At 47.1% G+C, this 23,980-nt stretch overlaps 1 protein-coding gene across 5 annotated transcripts; it reads right to left on the bottom strand.

Annotated features, from left to right (window-relative positions):
- Positions 1-74: 74 nt before the first annotated feature.
- Suv39h1 (suppressor of variegation 3-9 homolog 1) lies at positions 75-13,568 on the bottom strand. Of its 5 annotated transcripts, none has more exons than XM_038317030.1 (7): positions 13,351-13,568; positions 11,179-11,271; positions 10,710-10,855; positions 8,735-9,397; positions 2,578-2,724; positions 2,363-2,492; positions 75-1,643 (listed from the first exon to the last, which is right to left on the bottom strand). In XM_038317030.1, exons 1-7 carry the CDS (start codon positions 13,367-13,369, stop codon positions 1,510-1,512), a joined length of 1,332 nt encoding a protein of 443 aa, XP_038172958.1. In that variant the 5' UTR covers positions 13,370-13,568; the 3' UTR covers positions 75-1,509. The 5 variants fall into 5 exon arrangements, with proteins under 5 accessions (XP_038172958.1, XP_038172957.1, XP_038172962.1 ...); XM_038317029.1 differs by lacking the exon at positions 13,351-13,568 and adding an exon at positions 12,927-13,135; XM_038317034.1 differs by lacking the exon at positions 11,179-11,271.
- Between the last annotated feature and the right edge of the window lie 10,412 nt (positions 13,569-23,980).

Here is a 23,980-nt window from a genome sequence, read left to right as displayed (position 1 = left end):
TTTAGGGGCCCCAAATAGGAAGATTTAGTCAGATGACTTAACCTTTTTAGACTACATTCTAGGGCAGCCCCAGCTTCAGTTTCTAGTTTTCAACAACGCAATTTATTGATGCACACTCCAGGCTGGGGAGGGCTGAGGGGTACACAAGAGAACCAGATTCAGTCCATGCCTGAAGGTCAGCCTTGGAGGTGTGGGCAGGACACATACAGACAGAGATCCGGTAGCAGGGTGCACAGTCTCACATAGGGGCACTCTGGGCACAGGAAGTCAGGAAAGGCTTCCTGAAGAAAATGGGGAGAGCAGGGGGCAAGGCAGCCATCAGAATCTTTGCCTTTTGTACATTTCTAGGCAGTTTAACTTTTGAGACTAGTGGACCCAGGTAAATACTTGAAGCTGACAAGTAATGGGGGCTTAGCTCTCATCTCACTATATTCTAGTGAATAAGTTCCCCCCAATCATTTTTGGCCTAGTCCTGGGTTCCACTGCTATGGTTTTCAAGGCATCCCTGAGACAATTCATATGGACCAGGACCCAGTACCTGGCACCTCATCAACTTCTAGTCAATGCACATTATTGTCTTAAGTGCTTTCTACAGACTATCTATATCTTGGTTTCAGCTTCTAGTAGTTCCAGTGGTATTACATGCCAAGGCAGGGTTTCCAGCACATCTAAAACTCTTTACTCCCTGATGGTAAAACTCAGTCCTAACCCTCCCGTGGAGCTTTCAGAGAGGTATTCACCCACCCCCATTTTGGTAGCACTTGTGCAACTACTTCTCAGACTTGCAACTCTGAGACCCTGTGGGTCTTAAGGTCAATACTACCCATCATCAAAGGCATGATGATCAGAACCAGCCTTATCCACTAGCCCTAGAGATCCCCTTTTCTTTCATGGCTCAAAGGCTCTGTGGTTGTTGATACAGTTAGGCTGGTATCTCTCTGAGCTCTGATGTCTGTCTGCCTGGGGGTTGCTTCCTCATACTTAAGAACAGTGAAGAGGCCTGCAACACGTCACAAAGGCTCCAAGCAGAAGCAATTAAAAGAAAAATCTTAGCTGGTTATATACCTATATGTACAGCATGTAGAAAGCTGAGACAGGAGGATTAAGAGTTCAACACCAGCCTGAACTACATAGAGTTGCAGAGATGCTGTCCAAAAAAATCATTTCTGGGGCTGAGTTGCTCACCCTTTAGACTTCCATGACATCATTACATGAATCCAACTTCAGGGAATCCTGATGTGAACAATATACTCCTGAAAATGGGGCTGGGAGTTTTAAGTGCAATGCCTGATGGGCCTGGGACAAGGGAAAGGAACAGAGAAAGGGTACCCAGAGTCAGTCCTCACCACAGCCCTGACCCTGGAGCAGAGCAGATGGGCAACAGGTTGGGGCAGATGAGGACAAGTAGAGGCAGACAAGGCTCTGATGGTCATTCTTGACAAGAGGGCAGCAGTAGAGGAAGGTGGCTTCGGGCCCCTTCAATTAGTGTGGCCTCAAACTTCTCAGGGCTTAGAAGAGGTATTTTCGGCAAGCTGTTGTCCCACATTTGCATTCAATACGGACCCGTTTCTTGGGGGAGCCAGGGAGCCCAGCCAGGCCAAAGTTGGAGTCCATTCTGGTACTTTCCATGTCCACGGGGTCCACTGTGAAGTCACAGTCAGGGAAGGAGGGAGGGGGGATTTGTTAGAAGGCCTGCATGCATGAAGCGTCCTGCTACTACCCCTTATACCAGAAGACCCAGGGATCTTGAGTTGGGAGTTAGGAGAGGATCTTTGGGAGAGTGGTTTGGGATTAGAACTGGAGCACAACACTAGAGGAACTGTTCAGGATGGGTTGAGGAATGTTTTGGGAGGAAGGTGGCTGACAGGGAAACTGAAGGGTCATGTCAGGTAGGGTTCAGAAATGAAGGGCAACCTGAGCACCCAAACCCTTGTCCATTATCTTGCCAAGTGTTTCCAGAGATGACTAGTTTATCAAGAAGGACTGGCTGGAGAGCACAAGGGTATCTCTTGGTACAGAACAAGGAAGGTGAAAGAGGATTAGAGTCAGGAGGGGCAGGGGCAGTTCATTCAAGATGGAAGTACCTGTGCCTTAACTCTCCAGCCGAACATCCTCTCCCACAAGTCTTGAGAGAAGGTGGTATTTATTCTAAGTCTATCCGGGTTGGGGTTCAGGGGGTAGAAATATGGGAACCCACTTTCTTGGGCAGGGTTCAGGTAGGAGGCTGGGAGTCAGGAAGAACATCTTAAAACTACAGCAAAAGAATTTCCCTTGGTCCGTTAATAACCCATATATGCCTTGGGGTAGGGTTTTTACATCCCATGTCACGCGTCCCTGCCCCTGGGGCCCTTGCCACCCCCACCTTGCATGTTGTAATCAAAGGTGAGCTCCTCGCCCGCCCAGATGGTTCTTGTGGCAAAGAAAGCGATGCGGGGTAGTCGCTCATCAAGGTTGTCTATGAATACGTTGTACACCTGCAGGTTGGGATCACACTGGACAAGAAAGAACAGTGGGAAAGTGAGGAGGGGCCCTGGCCTGCCCCTCCCAACCCTCTGCCCGCCTGCTGGAGGCACCCACACTATGGTTGACAAAATGAGAGATGTTGCCATAATAGGCGGCATCCACGGTATATACGTCTTCCACGTAGTCCAGGTCAAAGAGGTAGGTGGCGCCCTGGCGGTCGTAGATCTGGCCCCGCCGCTCTGCCTCCTCTGAGGTAATAATCTGGGGGAAGGGGTAAGATTTGTCATGAAGGTTCAGGAAAGCCAGCCCCAGCTTGATTCTGATCTGGCCCCTGGGAAGAGAAGAACAGTGAGCAGGAGTGAAGTCTGCCAGTTCTCAGAGGGTTACCCACCACCCACCCATTCTCCAACCTCTGGAAGGCAGGTGTCTTACAATGGTGTGGAGAGTGGTGGTGGCTGTAAGGTGCAGTTAGAGTGCAAGGAAGAGGATGTCCACTTTCTGTTCCCAGTGAGATGTCCCAGAGCCTCATGTATAGTTGGAACAAAGCAAGATGGGACAGAAACACAGAGACAGAAAGACCCAGAACACAGGCAAAAAAGTGAGAGCCAGGTGCAAGGAGAAACTAACTGACCCAGGGCAGGACAGCAAGAGACATAGTACAAGGTAACAACAAGGGAATGAGAACCAGTGTAGGCCATGCAGATGGCAAGAACACAGAGGACGTGGGAAATAAAGAGACCCTGGACAGTGGGGACAAGGGTTTGAATAGATGGGAAAGGGACTCAGACAAGAAAGCTAGAGTCAGAGACAAAAACACAGAATCATAGTATGAAAGATCCAGGTCAGAGAGAAAGAAGATCAAGGCCAAGATCCTTAAATCCTGAGATAACCAGAAAAAGGCTGAGAATAAAACTTCACGATAAAATGGACAGAGATAAAGGGAGATACAGTAAGGATGGGAGAAAATGAGACAAAGGAAAGCAAAACAGATCTGAGAAGGTCCTAACACTGAACTCTGGTGCCAACACCTGAAGCTGGAAGGCACCTCCTCCCATGTTTCCTCTCCAGTATCCCCATCCTAGTAAGCATGAAGTTACTTTACCATCCCAGTTCTGACCTGCTCTCCCAACCCTCACTTGACATTCCTCACCTTGGGCCCTATATCCACTCCTTCCCTGGTACCCCCAACTATAGCCTCTAGCAGCCCTCAAGTGCTATTGACTTTCTGGGTGTCTTACTGTACCAAAGAATGCCATCTCCTCAGCCCAGGGTACCCTCACTTCTGGCTTTCCTTCATCTGCCTACTATAAGTGCACAGACAGAGCACAACCCACAGCAGATACATGCCAACTTCTATTTTCTTCTGTCTGACCCAGCAACCCATCTGGCCCAAGAGGCAGACTTCTAGGTAGTTCCAACACTCCCTTCCCACCTGTCTTCTTCCTTCCCTCTTCTTCAAAAACACTCTACATCTCCCTGATGACATAGAAAGACGTTCTTAGTCCTTCCTTTATGCAGCTTGATGACCATGCTCCTCCTGTGTTTCAAATCTACCCCCTTCTGGGCCTAACCACCCTATATTCTCTAGCAAGGAAGGCCACAGTGGTGTCCTGTTTGCTACCTGTCTCTTCTACCATCACCCATGTCCTGTGCCAAGTCCTGATCAACAGCTGCTTTTCTAATCTCTAAAACCTAGATTCAACCCCCAACCACACTTCATACCACTACCATTCCTGAAAGACCCGACTTCCCCATTTACCATTTTTTGTTTCATTCAGTGATCTTTTGTTTTGGGGGGGCTTTTTTGATGGTGTAAGCAAATTCAGGGTCTTGCACACACTAGCCACTCTAATATATACCCTCACCCCACCAGGTTATTTTTCACTGGGAACTGGGCCTACATCCTTCTCATGAAAGTGGTCAGTCTGGTTAGTGAAGAATACAGGCCTAGATCTGACCCTCGGGCCACAAATGCAACAAAGATGGAATCAGACACACATACCTTAAGACACTATTCAGGAAAAACTCAGGTGGGGTGTGTGTGTGTGGGGGGGAATGTAAGAAATATGGCCTAGGGTTAGAGCTGGTTAAGCATACTTAGTGCATTGTGGGTTGGGGTGTGTGTGTGTGTGTGTGTGTCGGTACACGCCTTTAATCCCAGCATTTGGGGGAAAGTAGGCAGATCTGAGTCTGAAGCAGCCTGGTCTACACAGAGAAACCCTGTCTCAAAAAACAAACAACCCAAATACCCTTAACTCAAGTTCAAGGGATCCAATACCACCTCTCCTTCTGGGCTACATGAAAACTGCAAATGAGTGCATGCATACGTGCACCCACACAAAGTAAAATAAATCTAAAAAAAATATATGAGATTTCAGCCGGGCAGTGATGGTACACACCTTTAATCCCAACACTTTGGAAGCAGAGGCAGTTGGGAGTTCTTTGAGAACTTTGGAACTCTTTGAGTTCGAGGCCAACATGGTCTACAGAGTGAGTTCCAGGACAGATAGGACTACACAGGGGGAAAAAAAGGACTTTTTCCCCGTTTCAAAAAACTAAAAAGAGAGATTCATCCTCTAAAGCAGACTCCAGGTCATAACGGGGTATCACCATCATAAACAGTAAAGCCTCTCTCCTGAAGGATGTAGCTAGCAATAGCCATGGGAGTATATTCACTGAAAGCAAAGTATGCCAAGGTAGGCCTATCTCCCTGAGAACCTTATGGGAACTAAGGACAGATATTCTAACTCACCAGCATACTTGCTATTCTCAAAGCCACCTTTCTAGTTGGAATCTTTCAAACCAGGAGGAATGCCCACATTCTCCCCCACTCTATCTTTCTGTCTGTTCTGCTCCTACCTGCTGCCCCAGTCTCACCGAGATGAGTCATAGCCTCCGGGCCTAAACAGCTCCTCTCCCTTTCTATCTCCTGTGATGTCCCACCCTGAAAACTCATTCCTGTTTCCATCCTACTCTCTAGCAGCTCTCCAGACTGTCAAGGAAAACAGGCAGCCTAGGAATTAGCATCTTAAAAAGGCTGCAAATATGGATGAGAAATAGGAAACTGAGTCAGTGGCTACTCTGCCCCCTCCTGTGAGATCCTAAATCTCTGTGGACATTTTCTCAGAAGAAAAAAAAAGTAAGCAGGCTTGCCAGAACACCTGGTTTAAATAGTGATTTCCTGTCTACTTCACTTTACTAGTCTATAGAATGGGAATATCAGCAACAAAGTCTCAATTTAGGGGCTGTTGTAAAGACACAAGTGCATGTGTATAAAAAATATTTTGTGTTGGTTTTGCAATGACTAGTTGAGTAGTAGCATTACCTTGTTGAAACCTAAGGTTCACCCTTTATGTGCAAATTACTATCATTTACAATTAAAACTCACCTCTATTTCAGAGATGATAAAATATAGAGAATGCATGTTTCAGAACAAATAAACTGCTAGTATTCTCTGCTTGATGAGGCTAGAATTCTAATTTAACAAACTGCCAGTGCCCTGAAAGATTTGCATCCATGTTTGGGACGATACTCTGAATTAATTACATTAGCACCTTGCAGGTTAGAATGTGGCTTAGTGGCAGAGTACTACCTAGCATAAGGGAGGTTCCACATTCTACAGGAGTAGGTTACAATAATATAGTACCTCCCTCAGGAGCTTCTAGACAGTGCCCCATAATTAATATTTCTATAATCATATGACTTCATCAGTACAAAAACAATATACCAGGTCAAGTTATTAAAAGTAACACCTTTCACATTTTGAACAATTTAGATTGAGTTTTACACTAAAGCACTAGCACAAGTTCTGTTGAAGTGCTTCTTCCAAGTCCTTCACAGGGAGGAACTAACTAAATGCTTCTCCTCTTTACCAGAAACAGAGAGAGACATGAAGTGACTGCTAAGTGGTAGGGCAGGAATGCAATCTCGGGCAGGCTGCAGGCACCACCTTCTACCCATTCTACTGTATTTACTGCTTCTTCAGAAGCCACATAGAAAGTTTACCTCTGGCAGTTTTGGTAGGATGACACCATCAGAAGGTTTCACAGGTCTGAGGGTACTAGAAGGCCTGAACCTAAAGACAGACCATGGCAAGAAAGAGCTCAAGAAACAACATGGTAAGAATGGATTAGAGCTGGGCGGTGGTGGCGCACACCTTTAATCCCAGCACTTGGGAGGCAGAGAGAGGCGGATCTCTGTGAGTTCGAGGCCAGCCTAGACTATAAGAGCTAGTTCTGGGACAGGCTCCAAAGCTACAGAGAAACCCTGTCTCGAAAAACCAAAAAACAAACAAACAAACAAAAAAAACAAAACAAAGCAAAAAGAATGGATTAAAGAAGGAAAAGTAAGGAAGAGGTGAGAGGGCTCCTGGAAACCCTGCTATTTCCAGAGGTGGAGGAGCAAGACACTACACCCAAGGGACTGAGCCTTCCTGTGGGGTGTTAAATGCTGTTTTCTATATAAGATCCTGTGTAGAGAGGGTTTTTCCTCTACCTTGGTCAATACAATTACACTAACCAGCTTCCTGCTTGGGATGACTCTAGGAATGCTGAAATCTTGGAGGGTCTGGACACTTCTCCAGACTGACAGATATCCCAGGCTAAGGGCATCTCTTCTAGAAGGATGTCTATATCCCAGACTATCCATATCACCCTGCGATGAAGACATTTCTGGATTATGGAGAGTTTAAGCTTCCTCCAGGTCGTAATAGTAGAAACTTGCATACACCCATAATCCCAGAACTCAGGAAGCAGAGGCAGGTAAGTCGGAGGCCAGCCAGATATATACAGTAAAAACCCTGTCTCAAAAAACCAAAAAAGGAAAAAAAAAGGGGGGGGAGTGAAAGCTCCTCTCCTAGTCAGTGTCACAGATACAATGGATACCCTCAGATGTATCCTCTGGCCAATTACTATCACTTTCCAAGTAAATAACATCTAGGAGGGACCTATGATATGAAAACACATGAAGTCATATTTAGACAGTCAAGATCCAAGGAAGCTAAATCTCCCAAGCACTGAGATTTGTCTACATTTAAAAAAAAAGCTGCTCAACCCCAAATGCCCACCATGTCTTTCTGCTGTACACACCTGCTAGTTGCTCACCCAGACCCTTTGTTTTACAGCTGGTCACAAAAATAAATCACACACCCCCACACCTCCCTGGTATAAAGGTAAGCTAGTGACTCATTTCCAGCCAACATAGTGGGTATAAGTAGCATGTATTGCTTCCAGGCCTGACTCATTAGTACCTTCTGCTTCAGTCCCCCACTACAAAATGCTGAGAATCTGATGGTGACCTGAAGGGCCTAAGGTGCAAGAAAGGCACAAAGGGGAATAAAATCCTAGGGGACTAGAGTCAGTATGTGAACAGGATATCCTCCACCAAAACACCAACACTAGAGTGTTCACAAACCTCCTAGACCAGGCATAGTGGCACATGTTTGTAGTCCCAGCACTCAGGAGGACTATGAGCTCAAAGCCAACCTGAGCTATAGAGGGAGACTCTGCCTCAAACAATGCAGACCAACTCCTAATGTGTTAAACCACAAAGATCTGGGATTAATGATTTTAAAAAAACTAGCCTGCATCATGTACCACCCAGCTTTTCCCCAGGGTAACCTGAAAGTCTAGTTCAGTGGTTCTCAACCTTCCTAATGGTGCTACCCTTTAATCCAGTTCCATGTTGTGGTGATCTTCAAATGTAAAGTTATTTTCATTGCTACTTTATAACTGTATTTTTGCTGTTACGAAACAATGAAAATATCTTGTGTTTTTCGATGGTCTTAGGTGACTCCTGAGAATCCCAGGGGTTGCAACCCACCAGGTTGAGAACAACTGGTCTAGAGGCTCTTGCCAAATCATCCAAGACAAGCCTACATGCTACTTTAGATTCACTGTTTGTGATACAAATAACCCTCATCACAAAATAAGAGAACTTGCGTTACTAGGTGATGTAACCCTATATGACCAAGCAACATAGCTTTGCAAAGGTTTACTGCCTGAAGCTTGGTTCCCACTTTCTTTGCTGTATACCCTTATAAAGCCACTCGAGGTCAGAAATACTTCAGTGTTCTTTTTACTACCAGCATGATCCTGTTGATGTGTCAGGTAAAAGCACTGACCCCTGCTACAATGTCCCTATAAACACTCAGACCAATCAATGTCTTAGGCACCAAAGGAAAGCAGGAGAGTTTTAGGCACATGGTTCAGGCACGCACACTACAAACATATAGTAGGAAAGGCTACACACATAACCAGACCCATCTCCTCACCTCTCCCACATACTCCATAACAAAGCTATTTTTGCGGATCTTTTCCAGCGTGCGGACACCCCAGCCTCGCCCATCATTAGTGCGGAAGATGCAGAGGTCGTAGCGGATGCCTTTCTGGACTACACGGTTAGGGCAATCATAGCCACAGCAACATCGGGAGTTGCACTCGTAGATGGGCTGACCAGCTTTCAGCCGCACCTGGCCTTGGTCATTGTAGGCAAACTTGTGCAGGGATGCTCCAGGGCAACAGCCTCCAGTGGGTGCCAACAGACAGTCCTGGCACTCACAGCCAACAGCCACCTGGTTGAGGGTGATGCCCTCACCAACACGATACTCATTGATATAGACAAAGGACCGTGGAGGGCCATCCAGGTCTACTTCATTCTCCACAGTGATGCGTCCCAGGTGGCTGCGCTTGGCATTGAGCTCTTGCTCCCAGCGCTGTAGTGCCCGCCTCTGCTTGGCCTTCTGCACCAGGTAGTTGGCTAAGTTTGGGTCCAGGTGCCTGGGCGGCTTTGACCGGCGATGCCGCCGAAGCAGCTCTCTTTCTAAGTCCTTGTGGAACTGCTTGAGAATGCGCACGCATTTGAGATTCTGCCGGGGCTCCCAGGTATTCTCTGACTCAGGATATCCACGCCATTTAACCAGGTAGTACTCCTGATCCTGTTAGGACAGGGACAGGAGAGTGCCATAAATGTGAGATCCTTGTGGCAACAGAGAATACTCACCCCATACCACTCTTTGTCTAGAATGGGTCCATGCAGTGCCTCTTTTGGAGTAAGAATAAATTCAACTTCCACTCTCTTATATACTAGCTGTTGAAATTCCTACTTTTTCAACCCCCCAGATCATTCCTCCTATATTCCAGTATCTGTTCAGGCCCAAACTCCTACAAATTCCTAGTTTTCTTGGTTCCTCTTGTGCTCACACTCCCCACTAAATACATTTAGAATCTGATCCCTTCCACCACATCAAAACACTGCCACTGCAACCAGCCAATTCTCTGGTAGTCGACTCTCCATTGATCCCGTTTTTACCCCTACTCTTTCAGGCAGTTTTCTGTACAGTGCCAGGGGAGGGGGAGCTTTAATTGTTGGGAGTCAGCCATAGGATAGTGTTTAAATGTCAATCTGTAGCTTCCTGGCTATGTTGCCTTAGGCAAATAAACTATACCACGTCTGTTACCTCACCTGTAAAGAAAATAAGTGGGGAGAGGATTATATACATATAACATACACATATCTATAATCCTATCACTCAGTAAACCCGAGGCAAAAGGATTCTGAGCTTGGGGCCAGTCTTTGCAACAGAGCAAAAGCCTGTCTAAAAACAGAGGAAAGGAAAAAGTTAACCTTTTTTTCAATCATTCCCTATGTAGCAAGTATTATCCTGAGCAACTGACACACCCTAGAACTAATTCTCAGAACTCTAGTCCTCCCCATTTTACAGAAAGGGAATATAAAGGCTACATTTCAGCTAAGCATGCTGCTTTCAGTGGGCTCTAGTAACTATTACTTTCTCTGGAAGTTAACTGTTGCCACTTCATCCTGTATTATCTGAGTTTTAAAAAGTTCCTGGTGTAAACTGGGCGATGGTGGCACACACCTTTAATCCCAGCACTCAGGAAGCAGAGGAAGGCGGATCTCTGTGATTTCAAGGCCAAGAGCAAGTTCCAAGACAGCTAGGACTGTTATACAGAGAAACCTTGTCTTAAAAAAACAAAAATACATAAAAAAGAACTTCAATCTTTGTCTACAAGTAATTTATATTTTCAAGTGGAAAAAGACATTTGAGGATTCATTCTGCCTATTATTCTGAAAAAGCCACTTGATTCCCCCACCTGTAAAATGGAAATAAGACCGTCTATCATGCCATTTTCCCACAGGTGAAAATTCTCTTTGTAAAGAAATGTGAAGGTTGGGTGGGGAAGAGGGTTCCCTGCCAGGGCAGTTGCACACATCCCCACCAGACTTACACGGATCTTCTTATAATCACACAGGTACTCGACTTCAAAGTCATAAAGATTCTTCTTAGAAATGCCAAGGGCAGGACAAGAAAGCTTGGCCAGTCGGCACAGATCCTGAAGCTGATTCCAGGACGATTTGCAACATACACGGCAGCCTGGAATGAGAAAGCACAGGAGTCACAACAAATGGATTCTACAAACCTTAACCAAACTTTTTTCTTTATTTTTTGGTTTTACGAGACATGGTTTCTCTGAGTAGCTTTGGAAGACTGTCCTAGAACTAGTTCTATAGACCTGGTTGGGCCTTGAACTCAGAGATCCGCCTGCCTCTGCCTCCCGACTGCCGGGATTAAACCACCGCCCTGCAACTTAACCAAGGCCCTCTGCAACAGAACATGCCAGTTCCTTGAACCCTAATGCTCAGTGCCCAGGGAAACTCCTGGAGAGAAACCTGCCCCCCACGCAAAGAGTCACCCACCTTTCTTTCCCTGTACACGGAGGAATCCAGTTCTTCGAGAAAGGACCCATCCCCTCTTCTGGGAGAATCTACTCCAAACCCTGGCCCCTAACCCTGGAACAGCAAGGCAGAAAATGGAGCAGCTTGCAGCATGAACTGTCTGTAAAGGATCTAAACCCTGGCCCCTAACCCTGGAACAGCAAAGCAGAAAAATGGAGCAGCTTGCAGCATGAACTGTCTGAAAGGATCTACTGCCAGAACTCCCAAGATCCAAAAACAGCCTGCAAACTTGCCTTAGGTTTAAGATCTAATCACCCCTCTTCCCACTTTGCAAAAGAAAGAAAACAGCTTCCCTAGCTCAGTAGGGTGCATTGCCTGAGGGATATGTGGGGGGTTAGGATGAAAATCCCCAGGGCACCAGAGGTGTTATCTGTAAAGAAAGGTCTTTAACCACTTAGCTGAAACACCTGGACCACATATTGGAATTCAAAAATTTGGGGATTTAAAAAATGTAATTTTAGACACATTCATAGCAGGATCTAACACATCAAGCCATCCATAACAAAACACATTAACAGCAAACACATCTACACCAAAAGCCTGAATTTCTAAAAGCCCGAATTTTCCACATTAAATAACCTCACTGAATAATCCCACTTTTAAAGATCCCCTTTAGTGCTGGTCAGTGGAGGCGCCAGCACTCAGGAGGCAGAGGAAAGCAGATCTGAGTTCAAAGCCAGCCTGGTCTACAGAGTGAGTTCCAGGACAGCCAAGGCTACAGAGAAACCCTGCCTTGAAAAACCAAAACAACAACAAAAAATAATCTTCTGCCACGATTAGTGACAAATCTAAGAAAAAGACTTCTACTTTCGGGGCTTTTTAGATTTTGGAATTATAAAGATTGTGGAAAGGTGTCACATTAAGCAGGGAGTAGCGGTACTAGCACTCAGGAGGCAGAAGCAGGCAAATCTCAAGATCTCCGAGTTCGAGGCCAGCCTGGTCAAAATACTAAGTCCCATAGTGAGACCCAGTCTCACGGGGGGGAAAAAGGGGCTGTAACATTACTGGAAGCTTCCTCGACTTAGTCTGGGCTGTTTTTCCGGGCTGCGTTATCCCTTGCTGTCTCATTCCACGTTCCTGTGACTCCAGAGGGCTCTGCTCTCCGTTCGCGTACATGTAAACAGTCCATGCGGCAAGTCACTGACACACACGGGGTCGACAAGCGGCTTTCACATACACACCCCTGCTTCAAAACGCACGCTCCCGAAGCCATGTTTGTAACCCAACCCTGTCAGAAGACGCTTGAGGCTAACTGTCTGCTGAAGCGACCCACTGCCATCTTTAGAAAAGGCTAAAAAACCTAAAGCCATCCGAACGCGGTCCTCCTGGGCGCGCGGACGGGCGGGCGTCCGCCGAAACCCGGGCAAGCACTTTCCCGAGCCAAGGCCCGGCGCGACTCCGGCGCCTCGTCCCCGCTCCGGGCCCGTCCCTCCTCGAGCCTGCGTGCCACCTGCGGTCGCGGCCCCCCGGGGCCGCCCCGCGCCCCACGCCCCGCGCCTGTCGGCGCGCACCCTGCCGCGACAGCCCGGCTCCCACTTGTGGAATCTCTCCTCCCAGCCCTAGCCGCCGCCGAGCCCGCCCGACGCGGTCACCCCTCTCTCCCCGCACATGGAGGAGTCCAGTCCTCCTATCACCGAGCCCCCCGCTCCCTCTCCCGAGGAGAATCTTCGCCCCGAAACCTTGCCCCGGCGCGCTGAGATACTTCCCACCTAGAGTCGCCGGTTCCCCCATTTTGAGAAGGGGGTCCGTTCCCCTTCTTCCTCCCCTTCCGGCGTCTCCCGTGGAAAGCGAAAGAGTAATGGTCACCGGGAGCCGCTTTTCCCGCGTGTGGTCGCAACCTTCTCCTCAGGACTCTGGCGCGTGCGTGGGCGCGCCGGCCGGCAGCGCGCGACCGAGAACCCCTGCGCGCAGTCTGCGCAGCCCCGCGCCCCCCGCGGCCGAAGCACGCGCCCCCTCCCCTCAGCCCCGCCCAGCCCGCGCGCCGGGCCCGCGCTCTTCAGCCCCATCTTTTCGGCGCCGGTCTTCTAGCTCCAGGCTTCGTGGCTCCGGACGCCTGAGCCGGAGCCCTCCACACCTTCCCTCCATTCTACTCGATCGGGCCAGTAGCCTGCGCCTCAGCCACCACAGCTTCACCTTTTAAATTTTCCGCCATCTTTCTCCACAGCTAACGACATTCGGGCCTAGCAGGCCTCGCGAGAAGAGAGCGCGCGCGGGCGTGGCCGGGAACGCGCAGTCTATTGGCCGTCCCTCGCCGCCCACAGCCCCCCGCGCGGACCAATCGAGGAGCTGGGAGCGAACCCCTCCCGCCAGCACGAGCGGTCTGGAGTCCCGTGCTTGTGCTTGCTGCTCTTTCCCAGAGTGCGTCTGGGCAGTAGAAGTGGTTGAAGTTGCTTAAGGCCCTGCCCCCTCCGTCCGTCACAATGCTAGCCAATCACATCGTCAGCCATTCAGAAAGGGACTGTTTTTGTCATATTCCAATTATGTCCGTCATTATATGTCCTCAAGCAGGCATTCGCTTCCAGGGTGGACCTAGCGCCATATATAGGTGCTCCGTCGATTACCTGATTCAAATAAATAATAAATCAGTTGCCATCATCAGATTCCGATCGCTCGCCGCCTCATCCTCACTGTGCATCAGTCAATAGTAGCGTCCATCTGTGCCCACCAGCCCTGAGTCCCCTGAAGCACCGCCTATTGCTGTTAGACAGCCTACCATTCCCTCGGACTGTCCCTATCACCCTGTCAGCCTTTCTCTCACGTGCAGGTGACATGGGACCAGCTGAGAGGACCCCAGAAGGGGGCTTCTCATAAACTACAGCGTGCACCTGTAGCCTGAAGTAGCCTGGGATTAGGTCAGCTAATCATTGTCAGCTCCCAAAAAGTGCTCTCTGGACAGTCACATTGCCATGTGGTCACTGTGGCTCACTTTGGTTGCTCCTCATTTACCCAGAGACTGCTCAGTGGTTACAGTTACAGCACCCGAGCTAAGCTCTCACAACAGGGAGGGCTACGATGAAACCTCGGGGTCACCTGTCAGTGGATCCCCTGGTTTAAATGGGAAACTCCATGGGTGACAATTGATTGCTAAACACAAGGGCGCGAGCTCAGTCTCAGCACTCCTGTAGAAGTCAGACCCGTTAACAAGTCTGTAACTCCAGTGCCGGAGGGCCTGAGATAGGAGGCCTCAGTTTGCTATTGTGCATACATACATATCACCAAATAAATGTGATAAAAAATGAAAATAAGATAGGCCGGGCGGTGGTGGCATACATCTTTAATCCCAGCACTTGGGAGGCAGAGGCAGGCAGATCTCTGAGTTTGAGATCAGCCTGGTCTATAGAGTAAATTTCAGGACAGCCAGAGCTGTTAAACAGAGAAACCCTTTTTTGTTTTTGTTTGTTTTGTTTTGTTTTGGAGACAGGGTTTCTCTGTAGCTTTGGAGCCTGTCCTGGAACTAGCTCTGTAGACCAGGCTGGTCTCGAACTCACAGAGATCTGCCTGCCTCTGCCTCCTGAGTGCTGGGATTAAAGGCGTGTGCCACCACCGCCCGGCGAGAAACCCTTTCTTGAAAAATCAAAAGAAAGAAAAAAAGAAACCTACATTAACCAGGTAGTGGCACAGGTCTTTAATCCCAGCACTCAGGAGGCAGAAACCAGGAGGAGCTGCATGAGTGTGAGGCCAGCCTAGTATACGTGTTATGATCCAGCTGCCCTCACTCCCCCTGACCGACAGGGGAACTTCCTGTGGTCTCTAATTGACAAGAATGTTTGTGTTCTTTCTGGTGTGTTTTCCACAGAAGCAGTAGAGGTATGAAAGGCTTTGGCTGGGGCAGAATAAAGGTTGCTGTTCTTCCACCTGAAAAGAAGCCTCCGTGTCTCAATCCCGGCAACCCCCAATAGTCTCGGCAAATCCAGGCTGCACTGGGTGCGGCATACAGAGAAAGTTCCAGGACAGGCTCCAAAGCTACAGAGAAACCGTGGGGGGGGGGCTGGGGGGGAAGGACAGAAACCAAGGAAAATATCCAACATATCCAACATTGACCCCTGGCCTACATATGTGTATACATACACACAAAAATAAATGTAATAAAAATTAAAAATACCAGGCTGGAGAGATGGCCCAGTGGTTAAGAGCACTGACTGCTCCTCCAGGGAACCGGGGTTCAATTCCCAGCACCCGCATGGCAGCTCACAACTGTAACTACAGTTCCAGGGGATCCTACACCCGCTCACCAATGTACATAAAGTTAAACAAATTATTTACAAAATAGAAAAAAACATTAAAAATTAAAAATCAGCTGGGCAGTGGTGGTGCACGCCTTTAATCCCAGCACTCGGGAGGCAGAGGCAGGCGGATCTTTGTGAGTTTGAGGCCAGCCTGGTCTAAAAGAGCTAGTTCCAGGACAGGCTCCAAAGCCACAGGGAAACCCTATCTCAAAAAACCAAAAAAAAAAAAAAGTTAAAAATCAAGTGGCTAGCAATCAAGGAAGATACCCAACATTGACCACTAGCCTACATATGTGTATGCATATGTACACAGCCCACAGGAGTATGTACATATACCAGAAAAATCCAGAATTTCACAAAGTGCAATTTGTTACAGGTTTGCAGACTTAAGAGTATCTCTAATGTTTTGCTGAATGTGGCCAGTCAGATTTTTTTTAGATTTATTTATTATGTATACAACATTCTGCCTTCATGTATGCCCACATGGAGGAGGGCACCAGATCTCATTACAGATGGTTGTGAGCCACCATGTGGTTGCTGGGAATTGAACTCAGGACCTCTGGAAGAGCAGTCAGTGCTCTTAACCTCTGAGCCATCTCTCCAGCCCCCAGTCAGATATTTTATTAAGCTTATTTCATTAAATATCTATTCAAAACAATTTGGCCATGAGTAGTTAGCATGAAATGTTCACCTGACTTTTTTTGAGACAGCGTTTCTCTGTAACAGCCCTGGGCATGCTAGAACTTGTTTTCTAGACCAGGCTGTCCTTGAACCCAGAGACCTGCCTGCCTCTGCCACCCAAGTGCTGGGAATAAAGGCAGTCGTGTACCGCTGCCACCACCGCCACCTGGTTCACCTGACTTAATGACTGTTCATCCTATAGGTTTCGAAAGTGCTGAGGTCATATGCCTCACCACCCAAGGTTATAGCTAAAGGTTTATAGCTAAAATAACTATGGTCATGTCAAGCTGGTTTCCTACAATGAGTCTATCATTTCTCATTCCCACTATGAGTCAACCCATCAATATCTTGTGATGTGTTAGGTCCCTCAGAGAGACTTGGATTCTATCAGAACAGAGAGTTTGCAACTACATGCATCCAAGGAGTCAGGGAGGTTCACTGACAGCGGTTAACCTGTGACTTATTCATTCTTCCCCTCATGCTGTCAGACAACCAGGGAGTCAGTCTCACCATCCCACTAAGTATAGACTACCTGTGACTGATCAGTCAGAACCCTCAATATCGCATGATTCCACCAAGGTAGACAACCAGCCACCACAAACAGCTGCCTAGCAGGAAGCAACAGGCTTGATCTGCCAGCCTGAAATTGCCAAGGTTAGCTCTGTTAGAGCGCCCAACTTCATTTACTCAGCACTGGAAAAGGCCAGTGACTCAAGGACTAGTTGGGACCAAAGAAAAAGATTAATTTGTAAAGTCAGAAAACAAAAGATAGGAGACTGTCACCAACAAAGACCATCTTGCTTAGGGTCTGCAGGTGGAAGGTGACCAAAGGATTTGAGGAAACTATCTTTCTAGTTTGAGTCTGAGGACGGCTGGGCTGATCATAAATTCCACAGAGGCCTGCTTTTCTGAAACAGGAGCTGTGGTCTGAAGGTCACTGGATGTTCCAGAGTCCGCAGGACATCAGGTGTTCCAGAGTCCGTAAATCTAGAGAAAAGTTACTGATTAGCAAGTTTGCTGACTTTTTTTTAATGTCAGAAAGTTGCTTAACCTTGCAACTTAAAGATACCGAATAGGGCAGGGGGCACAAAGCAACTTTGGCCAGAGAACACCTGAAGCCATTAAGAAGCCCCACTCAGTAGTTATCTACAACAAAGCTAGTAGGACACTAATAATAAATTGCTTGCCTTCGTGACCTCCAAAACTTTGGATTGTTTTTTGTGGTTGTTTTTTGAGACAGCTTTTCTCTGTGTAGCCTTGGCCATCCTGGAACTCACCCTAGACTAGGCTAGCCTCCAACTCAGAGATCCAAGTGCCTCTGCCTCCCAAATGCTAGGTTTAAAGGCAGGATTTTTTTTCTTAGTTGAATCATCTGAAGTAGGAAGACACACTATTAATTCAGATATTTTGAAGTGGGAAGATCCACTTTTATTTGATCCAGGTCTTTTGAGGTGAGACGATCCACCTGTACTCTAGGCCACACCTTCTGCTGGCAGCCTAAGTCCATGGAAGAGAGACACTTGCTCCCTGCCTGCTTGCCCTCACTCCCGCTGGCAAGTCCATTCCTTCACTAACTTTAGAGCCTACTTCTTCAGGATTCCATCATACACTAAAAACCAGCTGAGACATCCAGCCTCGTGGACTGAACAGCTACTGGATTCTTGGACATTCTGTTGGGAGACAGCCATTGTTGAACTAGCAGGACCACAACCTGTAAGCCATTCTAATAAATCCCACATTCTACAAGTTCTATTCCTCTAGAGAACCCTAACACAAATTTTAGTACCAGAAGTGCTTATAGAGCAACAGAAGTATAAGACTGAATATTTTAAGTATCTAATTTGCTGACACCTACAGTTATTGAATCCTCTCCAGTTACTGAAGCCTCTCTTGGGAGCTCAGAGAGTACTGAGAATCCATGGGGTGAACTGTTTTACAAACTGAAGGAGACAAATGCATTTAATTATCCTGATTCACCACTTGTGAGAGACGATGGATTTGGTGACCTTTGTTTGACAATTGGTGGGGAAAAATTGAGGAAAATAAAGATGCTGGCTGGTTGCTCCTACCATCTCTGGATAAACTGACAATGGAAAAAAATGCACTTCTAGCATCTCAGACTGTAGAGGACAGCAGTGAACTCAGGGATACAACCGACGGCTCCAGATGCGCATCAACAGTCTAGAGGTTTCTAAGTGTGCCCTGGAAGAGACTCTTCTCTCCAGCAGCCAGAGCTCAAGTTGTGGAAAATCAAACCGAAGCCCTCAAAAGACTTGAATTACAATGAAAATTCAAGTCCCAGTCTCAGAGGGTGTCGGAGGTTGAAGTAAGGGCATCAGTTGGTAAAGAATGGGATTCTGTAGCTAGGGATGGGGATGTGTGGGAGGACCCTACTGATGCTGAGAACTCTGAACCCTCAGATTCTCAAGGTTTATCTCACCCAAGGAAGTCCTCTCTCCACCCTCAACAGAAGATAGACCCTCAGGCCACTCCTTTTCTGTTTTGATTGAGGAAATCAATCCCGTGTTGTCCGCTAAACCAGCAGTGACTTTCTCTGAAGGTGATGCCAAGCAAATACTGTTGTCCCTCAGGGCCCAGAAACAGTTGCCTCTAGACCTATAACCAGAATCAAGGCAAAGCAGGCTCCTAGGGGGGAGGTAGAAAGTGTAGTCCAGGAGGAGATAAAGCTACGCTACAAAAGAGCTTAATGAGCTTGCTAATTCATTCAAGCAGAAGTCTGGGGAATATGTGTAGGAATGGATTGGTACGGTGTAACGGTGGAAAGAACATAATACTGGATCAGGCTGAGTTTATTGATATGGGTCACTGAATGGAGAGTCTAGGTCTATGGAAGCTCGCTCAGTTAAAAAAGAGACGGGTGGTGGTGGCGCACATCTTTAATCCCTGTACTAGGGAGCCAGAGGCAGGCGGATCTCTAAATTCAAGGCCTGGTCTACAGAGAGTTCCAGGACAGGCTCCAAAGCCACAGAGAAACCCTGCCTTGGGGAAAAAAAAAAAAAACAACGAAAAGAGAAAGAATGGTGTTACCAGTTGGTGCTGGCACACACCTCTCATCCCAGTACTTGGAGGTAGAGGCAGGCAGATATCCAAGTGGTGAGCATGGTCTACAGAGCAAGTTCCAGGACAGCCTGACCCACACAGAGAAACCCTGACTCATAACAAAAAGGTGTTGCGTGATATTTTACTCTTTTGACTTTTCTGGGGGCTCCACCACCCGGCTCCCAAATAAATTACACAGAGGCTTATTATTCTTAGTTATGAATGTCCGACCTTAGCTTGGCTTGTTTCTTGCCAGCTTTTCTTAGTTTATATTATCCCAACTACCTTTTGCCTCTGGGTTTTTATCTTTCTCTATTTCTGTATACCTTTCTTTACTGCTTTCTCCGTGCCTGGCTGGGTGGCTGGGTCGCTGGGTGGCTGGCTGGCTGGCTGGCAGGCAGGCTGGCTGGCTGGCTGGCTGGCCTCTGGCGTCCTCCTCTCCTTATTCTCTGTTGCTCTTCTTCTCTCCTCCCAGAGTTCTCCTTCTATTTATCCCCTCTGCCTGCTAGCCCCACCTATCCTTGCTCCTGCCTCGCTATTGGCCATTCAGTTCTTTATTAGGACGATCAGGTGTTTTAGGCAGGCACAGTAACACAGCTTCACAGAGTTAAACAAATATGGCGTAAAGTCACACACCTGAAAATAATATTCCCCAACAAAAAAGTAACAAAATTTATTTGAATGGTTGGCTGAAGTATTTGTCGAAAGCTAGCCTGCTGAATAGGAGTTGGAGATGCCTGATATCCCTCATCTTAGTGTTGATGAAGGGATTGTAAGGCTCAAGGAAATTGCAAGGCTAGAGTGGATATGTTGTGTGAAACATAATTAATGGGTTTACTTGGGCCCCAAAGTAGCAGGGGCCAAGTGGCAGGACCGAATCACCAAAGACAAGGTGGCTGTAGTTATAATGGGCACCACGGACAAAGCCGTGTCCATAATGGCCTAACCAGTAACGGGCAGCACAGGCAAAGTAAATTCTATGGTGGCATGATTCATATGGACCTTTGGCACCAGTACCTCTTAAATGAAGGGATGGCCAGATTCCCTTGAGGAAGGCCCTTGACAAAATACCTAAGAGTTTTGCTGTTAGCCTTTTCTCAGTCTTTTCCCAGAGGGACCTAAATGGCTTTTTGTTTAGTTTTGTTTGGGTTTTGGTTTTTCTTTTTTTTTTAATTTTTTTCTATGGTACCTGGAGGGACAGCCGTGGGTGCTGGAAACCAAACTCATATTTTTGGTTGTGAGCCTAGCCTTATAATGGCTGAGCTATCCCTCCAGGCTTGGTTTTTGGTTTTTCAAGACAGGGTTTCTCTGTAGCTTTGGAGCCTGTCCTGGAACTAGCTCTTTTAGACCAGGCTGGTCTCAAATTCACAAAGATCCGCCTGCCTCTGCCTCCCGAGTGCTGGGATTAAAGGCGTGCGCCACCACCGCCCAGCAAGGACCTATGGCCTTTTTACAAGGGTAACTATACACTGGGGGAAAGGAAACAGTCTTTTTTTCAAGACAGGGTTTCTCTGTGTAGCCCTGACTGTTCTGGAACTCTCTGTAGACCAGGCTGACCTTGAACTCACAGAGATTTGCCTGCCTCTGCCTCCGGAGTGCTGGGATTATAGGTATGCACCACCACCACCTGACAGGAAACAGACTTTCTAGGATCTATTAGATACTAGTTCAGAATTAACACAGATTCCAGGACACCCCAGAAGAAACACTGTGGCCCTCCACTTAAAGTAAGGGATTGTGGAGGTCAGGTGATTGATTAATGAAGAGTTGGCTGAAGTCAATCTTATAGAGGGTCCAAAGGTTTCCAGAACTCATCCTGTGGTTATTTCCCCAGTCCCAGAATGTATAATTGGGATAGATACACTTAGAAGCTGACAGAATTCCCACATGGGTTCCCTGACCTGCGGAGTGAGGGCCATTATGGTTAGAAAGGAATGGTATGGAAAGGAAAGGAAAGGAAAGGAAAGGGATGGAAGCCTTTAGAGTTGCCTCTGCCAGGGAAAAGAGTGAAACAAAACCCGTGTCGCATCCCTGGAGGAACTGCAGAGATCAGTGCCACCGTCAGGGACTTGAAAGATGCACGGGTGGTGGTTCCTCCCCTCATCTCCCTTTAACTCTCCTACCCCCCAGTGCAGAAGACCGATGGATCGTGGAGAATGACAGTTGATTGTTGAAACCTCAATCAGGTAGTGACTCCAATTGCAGCTGCTGTACCAGATGTGGTGTCCTTGCCTGAGCAGATTAACACATGTCCTGGTACATGGTGTGCAGCTATTGATCCAGCAACTGTCCTTTTCTGGTACGTGTTCATAAAGACCACCAGAGGCAATCTGCTTTCAGTCAGCAAGACCAGCAGTATAAAACTGCAAAGTTTTACCTCAAGAATATATATTAACTCTCCATCCCTATGTCACAACTTAGATTGAAGGGATTTTTTTTGTTTGTTTTTTTGAGACAAGGTTTCTCTGTAGCTTTGGAGCCTGCCCTGGAACTAGCCCTTGTAGACCAGGCTGGCATCAAACTCACAAAGATCTTCCTGCCTTGCCTCCCAAGTGCTGGGATTAAAGGTGTGCGCTTCCACCACTACCTGGCAGATGGAAGGGATCTTGATCCCCTGTCTCTTCCCCAAAGTATCACATTGGTGCACTATATTGATGACATTGGGTTGATTGGACCAAGTGAGCAGGAGGCAATGACAACTTTGGACTCCTTGGTAACACATATGTACTCCAGAGGTTGGGAAATAAATCTGACCAAAATTCGAGGGCCTTCCATGTCGGTGAAAGTCTTAGGAGTACAGCAGGTCCCTATAAGCTGAATCAAAGAAGAGACCTTTGGGCTTTTGGAGCAAGACTCTGCCATCATCCGCACACAGCCATTCTCCCTCTGGTCTAAAAGTGTTGGTTCCAGAAAGGAGAGCACTCCTGCTGGGAGTCACAAGAACATTCCACGGAACTGAAATCTCAGACTTCCCGCTGGCCACTTTGACGCCCTTAAGTCAACAGGCTAAGAAAAGAATAGCAGTGTTAGGCGGGGTGATTGATCTAGATTACCAAGGGGAAACTGGATTGCTTCTCCACAAGGGAGGTAAGAAAGATTATTCCCAGAGTGCTGGGCAGTGGTGGAGCAAATCTTTAATCCCAGCACTCGGGAAGCAGATGCAGAGGCAACCAGATCTCTATGAGTTTGAGGCCAGCCTGGTCTACAGAGTGAAGTCCACGACAGCCAGGGCTGTTATATAAAGATGCCCTGACTGGAAAACAATCCTCATTTTTATAGTAGTGAGAAAAGAAAAAAACAAAACAAAAAAAGAAGGAAAGAAGGAAGGGAGGGAGGGAGGGAGGGAGGGAGGAAGAGGAGAAAGAGAGAGAGAGAGAGAGAGAGAGAGAGAGAGAGAGAGAGAGAGAGAGTATATCCAGAGCGCAAGAGAGCCTGTAGGGCATCTCCTGGTGCTACCATGTCCTGTGGTTAAAGTCAGTGGGCAGCTAGAGCAGTAGGTTGTAGTCATGGTCATCTCCTGCTCATGTAGAAAATGGAGGTTTCTAGCAAACTACTCTTTTAGGAGAACTCAAAAGAAGGATCATCTGGGAGCAGCAGAAATGGCTTAGAGGTTAAGAGCACTGGCTGCTCTTCCAGAGGAACTGGGTTCAATGCCCTGCATCCACATGGGTGGCTCAGACCTGTCTGTAACTCCAGTTCCTGGGGAAATCAAGCATCCTCACACAAACCTACAAGATACCAATGCACATAAAATAAAAATAAAAATTATTTTTTTTAAAAAAAAAGAAGGGCCCAAGCAGTGCTGGTTGCACACCTTTAATCTCAGCACCAGGGAGACAGAGGCAGGTAGATCTCAATGAGTTCGAGACCAACCTGGTCTACAGAAGGAATTTCAGGACAACCGGGGCTGTTTTACGGAGAATTTTTTTTGTCTCGAAAAACAAAAACAAAACAAAACAAAAAACCCAAAACAATAAAAGTAATCTGCTGTCACTACTCGCAGCTGTGTTTGTTCATTCTGCACTAATAAAGCACCTGCTGACCTGCTGTGTATATTGTCTTGCCCATGGCAAGGTACATGGGTCAGACCTACTTGAATCCAAATCTCATATTGGAATATAACATATGTCCAGGGGTGTTGATGTGGAGCACAGTGTAATGAGTTTCCACAGGAGAACATACAAATAGAAACAATGCAGTATTAGAAATGACAACACCAGAAAGAGAGCTCAAGAAGAATTTGAATTTTTTTTCGTAATCGTTTCTGAAATCAGCCTACATATTCCAAGTCCTGGTGAGTCATGTTTGAAATGGCAACAGTTTTTTTTAATCTCTTTACTGATACATAAAATAATGGCACATTAATTAACCAATGGCCAGTCAACAAAATCCAGTACTGATAACAGCACAACTATGATACTAAACAGCTATTATTTATTGATATCTACAAGCACCAGGTTCTTTGACTGCTTCATGTAATTGATTCTTCTCATAGTCCCAGTCAGAAAGCATGTTTTATCCTCATTTTAGAAACTGAGAATTGGGGAAGGGGAGAAAAAAATAAAATATTATAAAAACTGAGGATAGCAGGGCGGTGGTGGCACACACCTTTAATCCCAGCACTTGGGAGGTAGCGACAGGCCGGTCTCTGAATTTGAGGCCAGCCTGGTCTACCAAGTGAGTTCCAGGACAGCCAGAGTTGTTACACAAAGAAACAAAGACAACAAAGCCCCGAGGAAACTGATGCTCAGAGATGAAAAAATGCACTTGTTCAATTTATCCTTTCTTCTGTTTCT

The sequence above is a fragment of the Arvicola amphibius genome, chromosome X (genome assembly GCF_903992535.2).
Source record: "Arvicola amphibius chromosome X, mArvAmp1.2, whole genome shotgun sequence".
In the NCBI taxonomy this organism is placed as follows: Eukaryota; Metazoa; Chordata; class Mammalia; order Rodentia; family Cricetidae; genus Arvicola; species Arvicola amphibius.
This window is presented reverse-complemented; position numbering and strand designations above follow the sequence as displayed.

What these genes read in the sequence shown, in the direction of transcription:
- Suv39h1 (XM_038317029.1), bottom strand. Translation starts at nt 12,948, where the DNA reads ATGGGGGAACCGGCGACTCTAG. An exon ending in CCGTGTACAGGGAAAGAAAG is followed by an intron (nt 10,856 to 11,178) that starts GTGGGTGACTCT and finishes TTCTCATTCCAG; the next exon opens with GCTGCCGTGTATGTTGCAAA. An exon ending in CTCATTTTGTCAACCATAGT is followed by an intron (nt 2,493 to 2,577) that starts GTGGGTGCCTCC and finishes TTTCTTGTCCAG; the next exon opens with TGTGATCCCAACCTGCAGGT.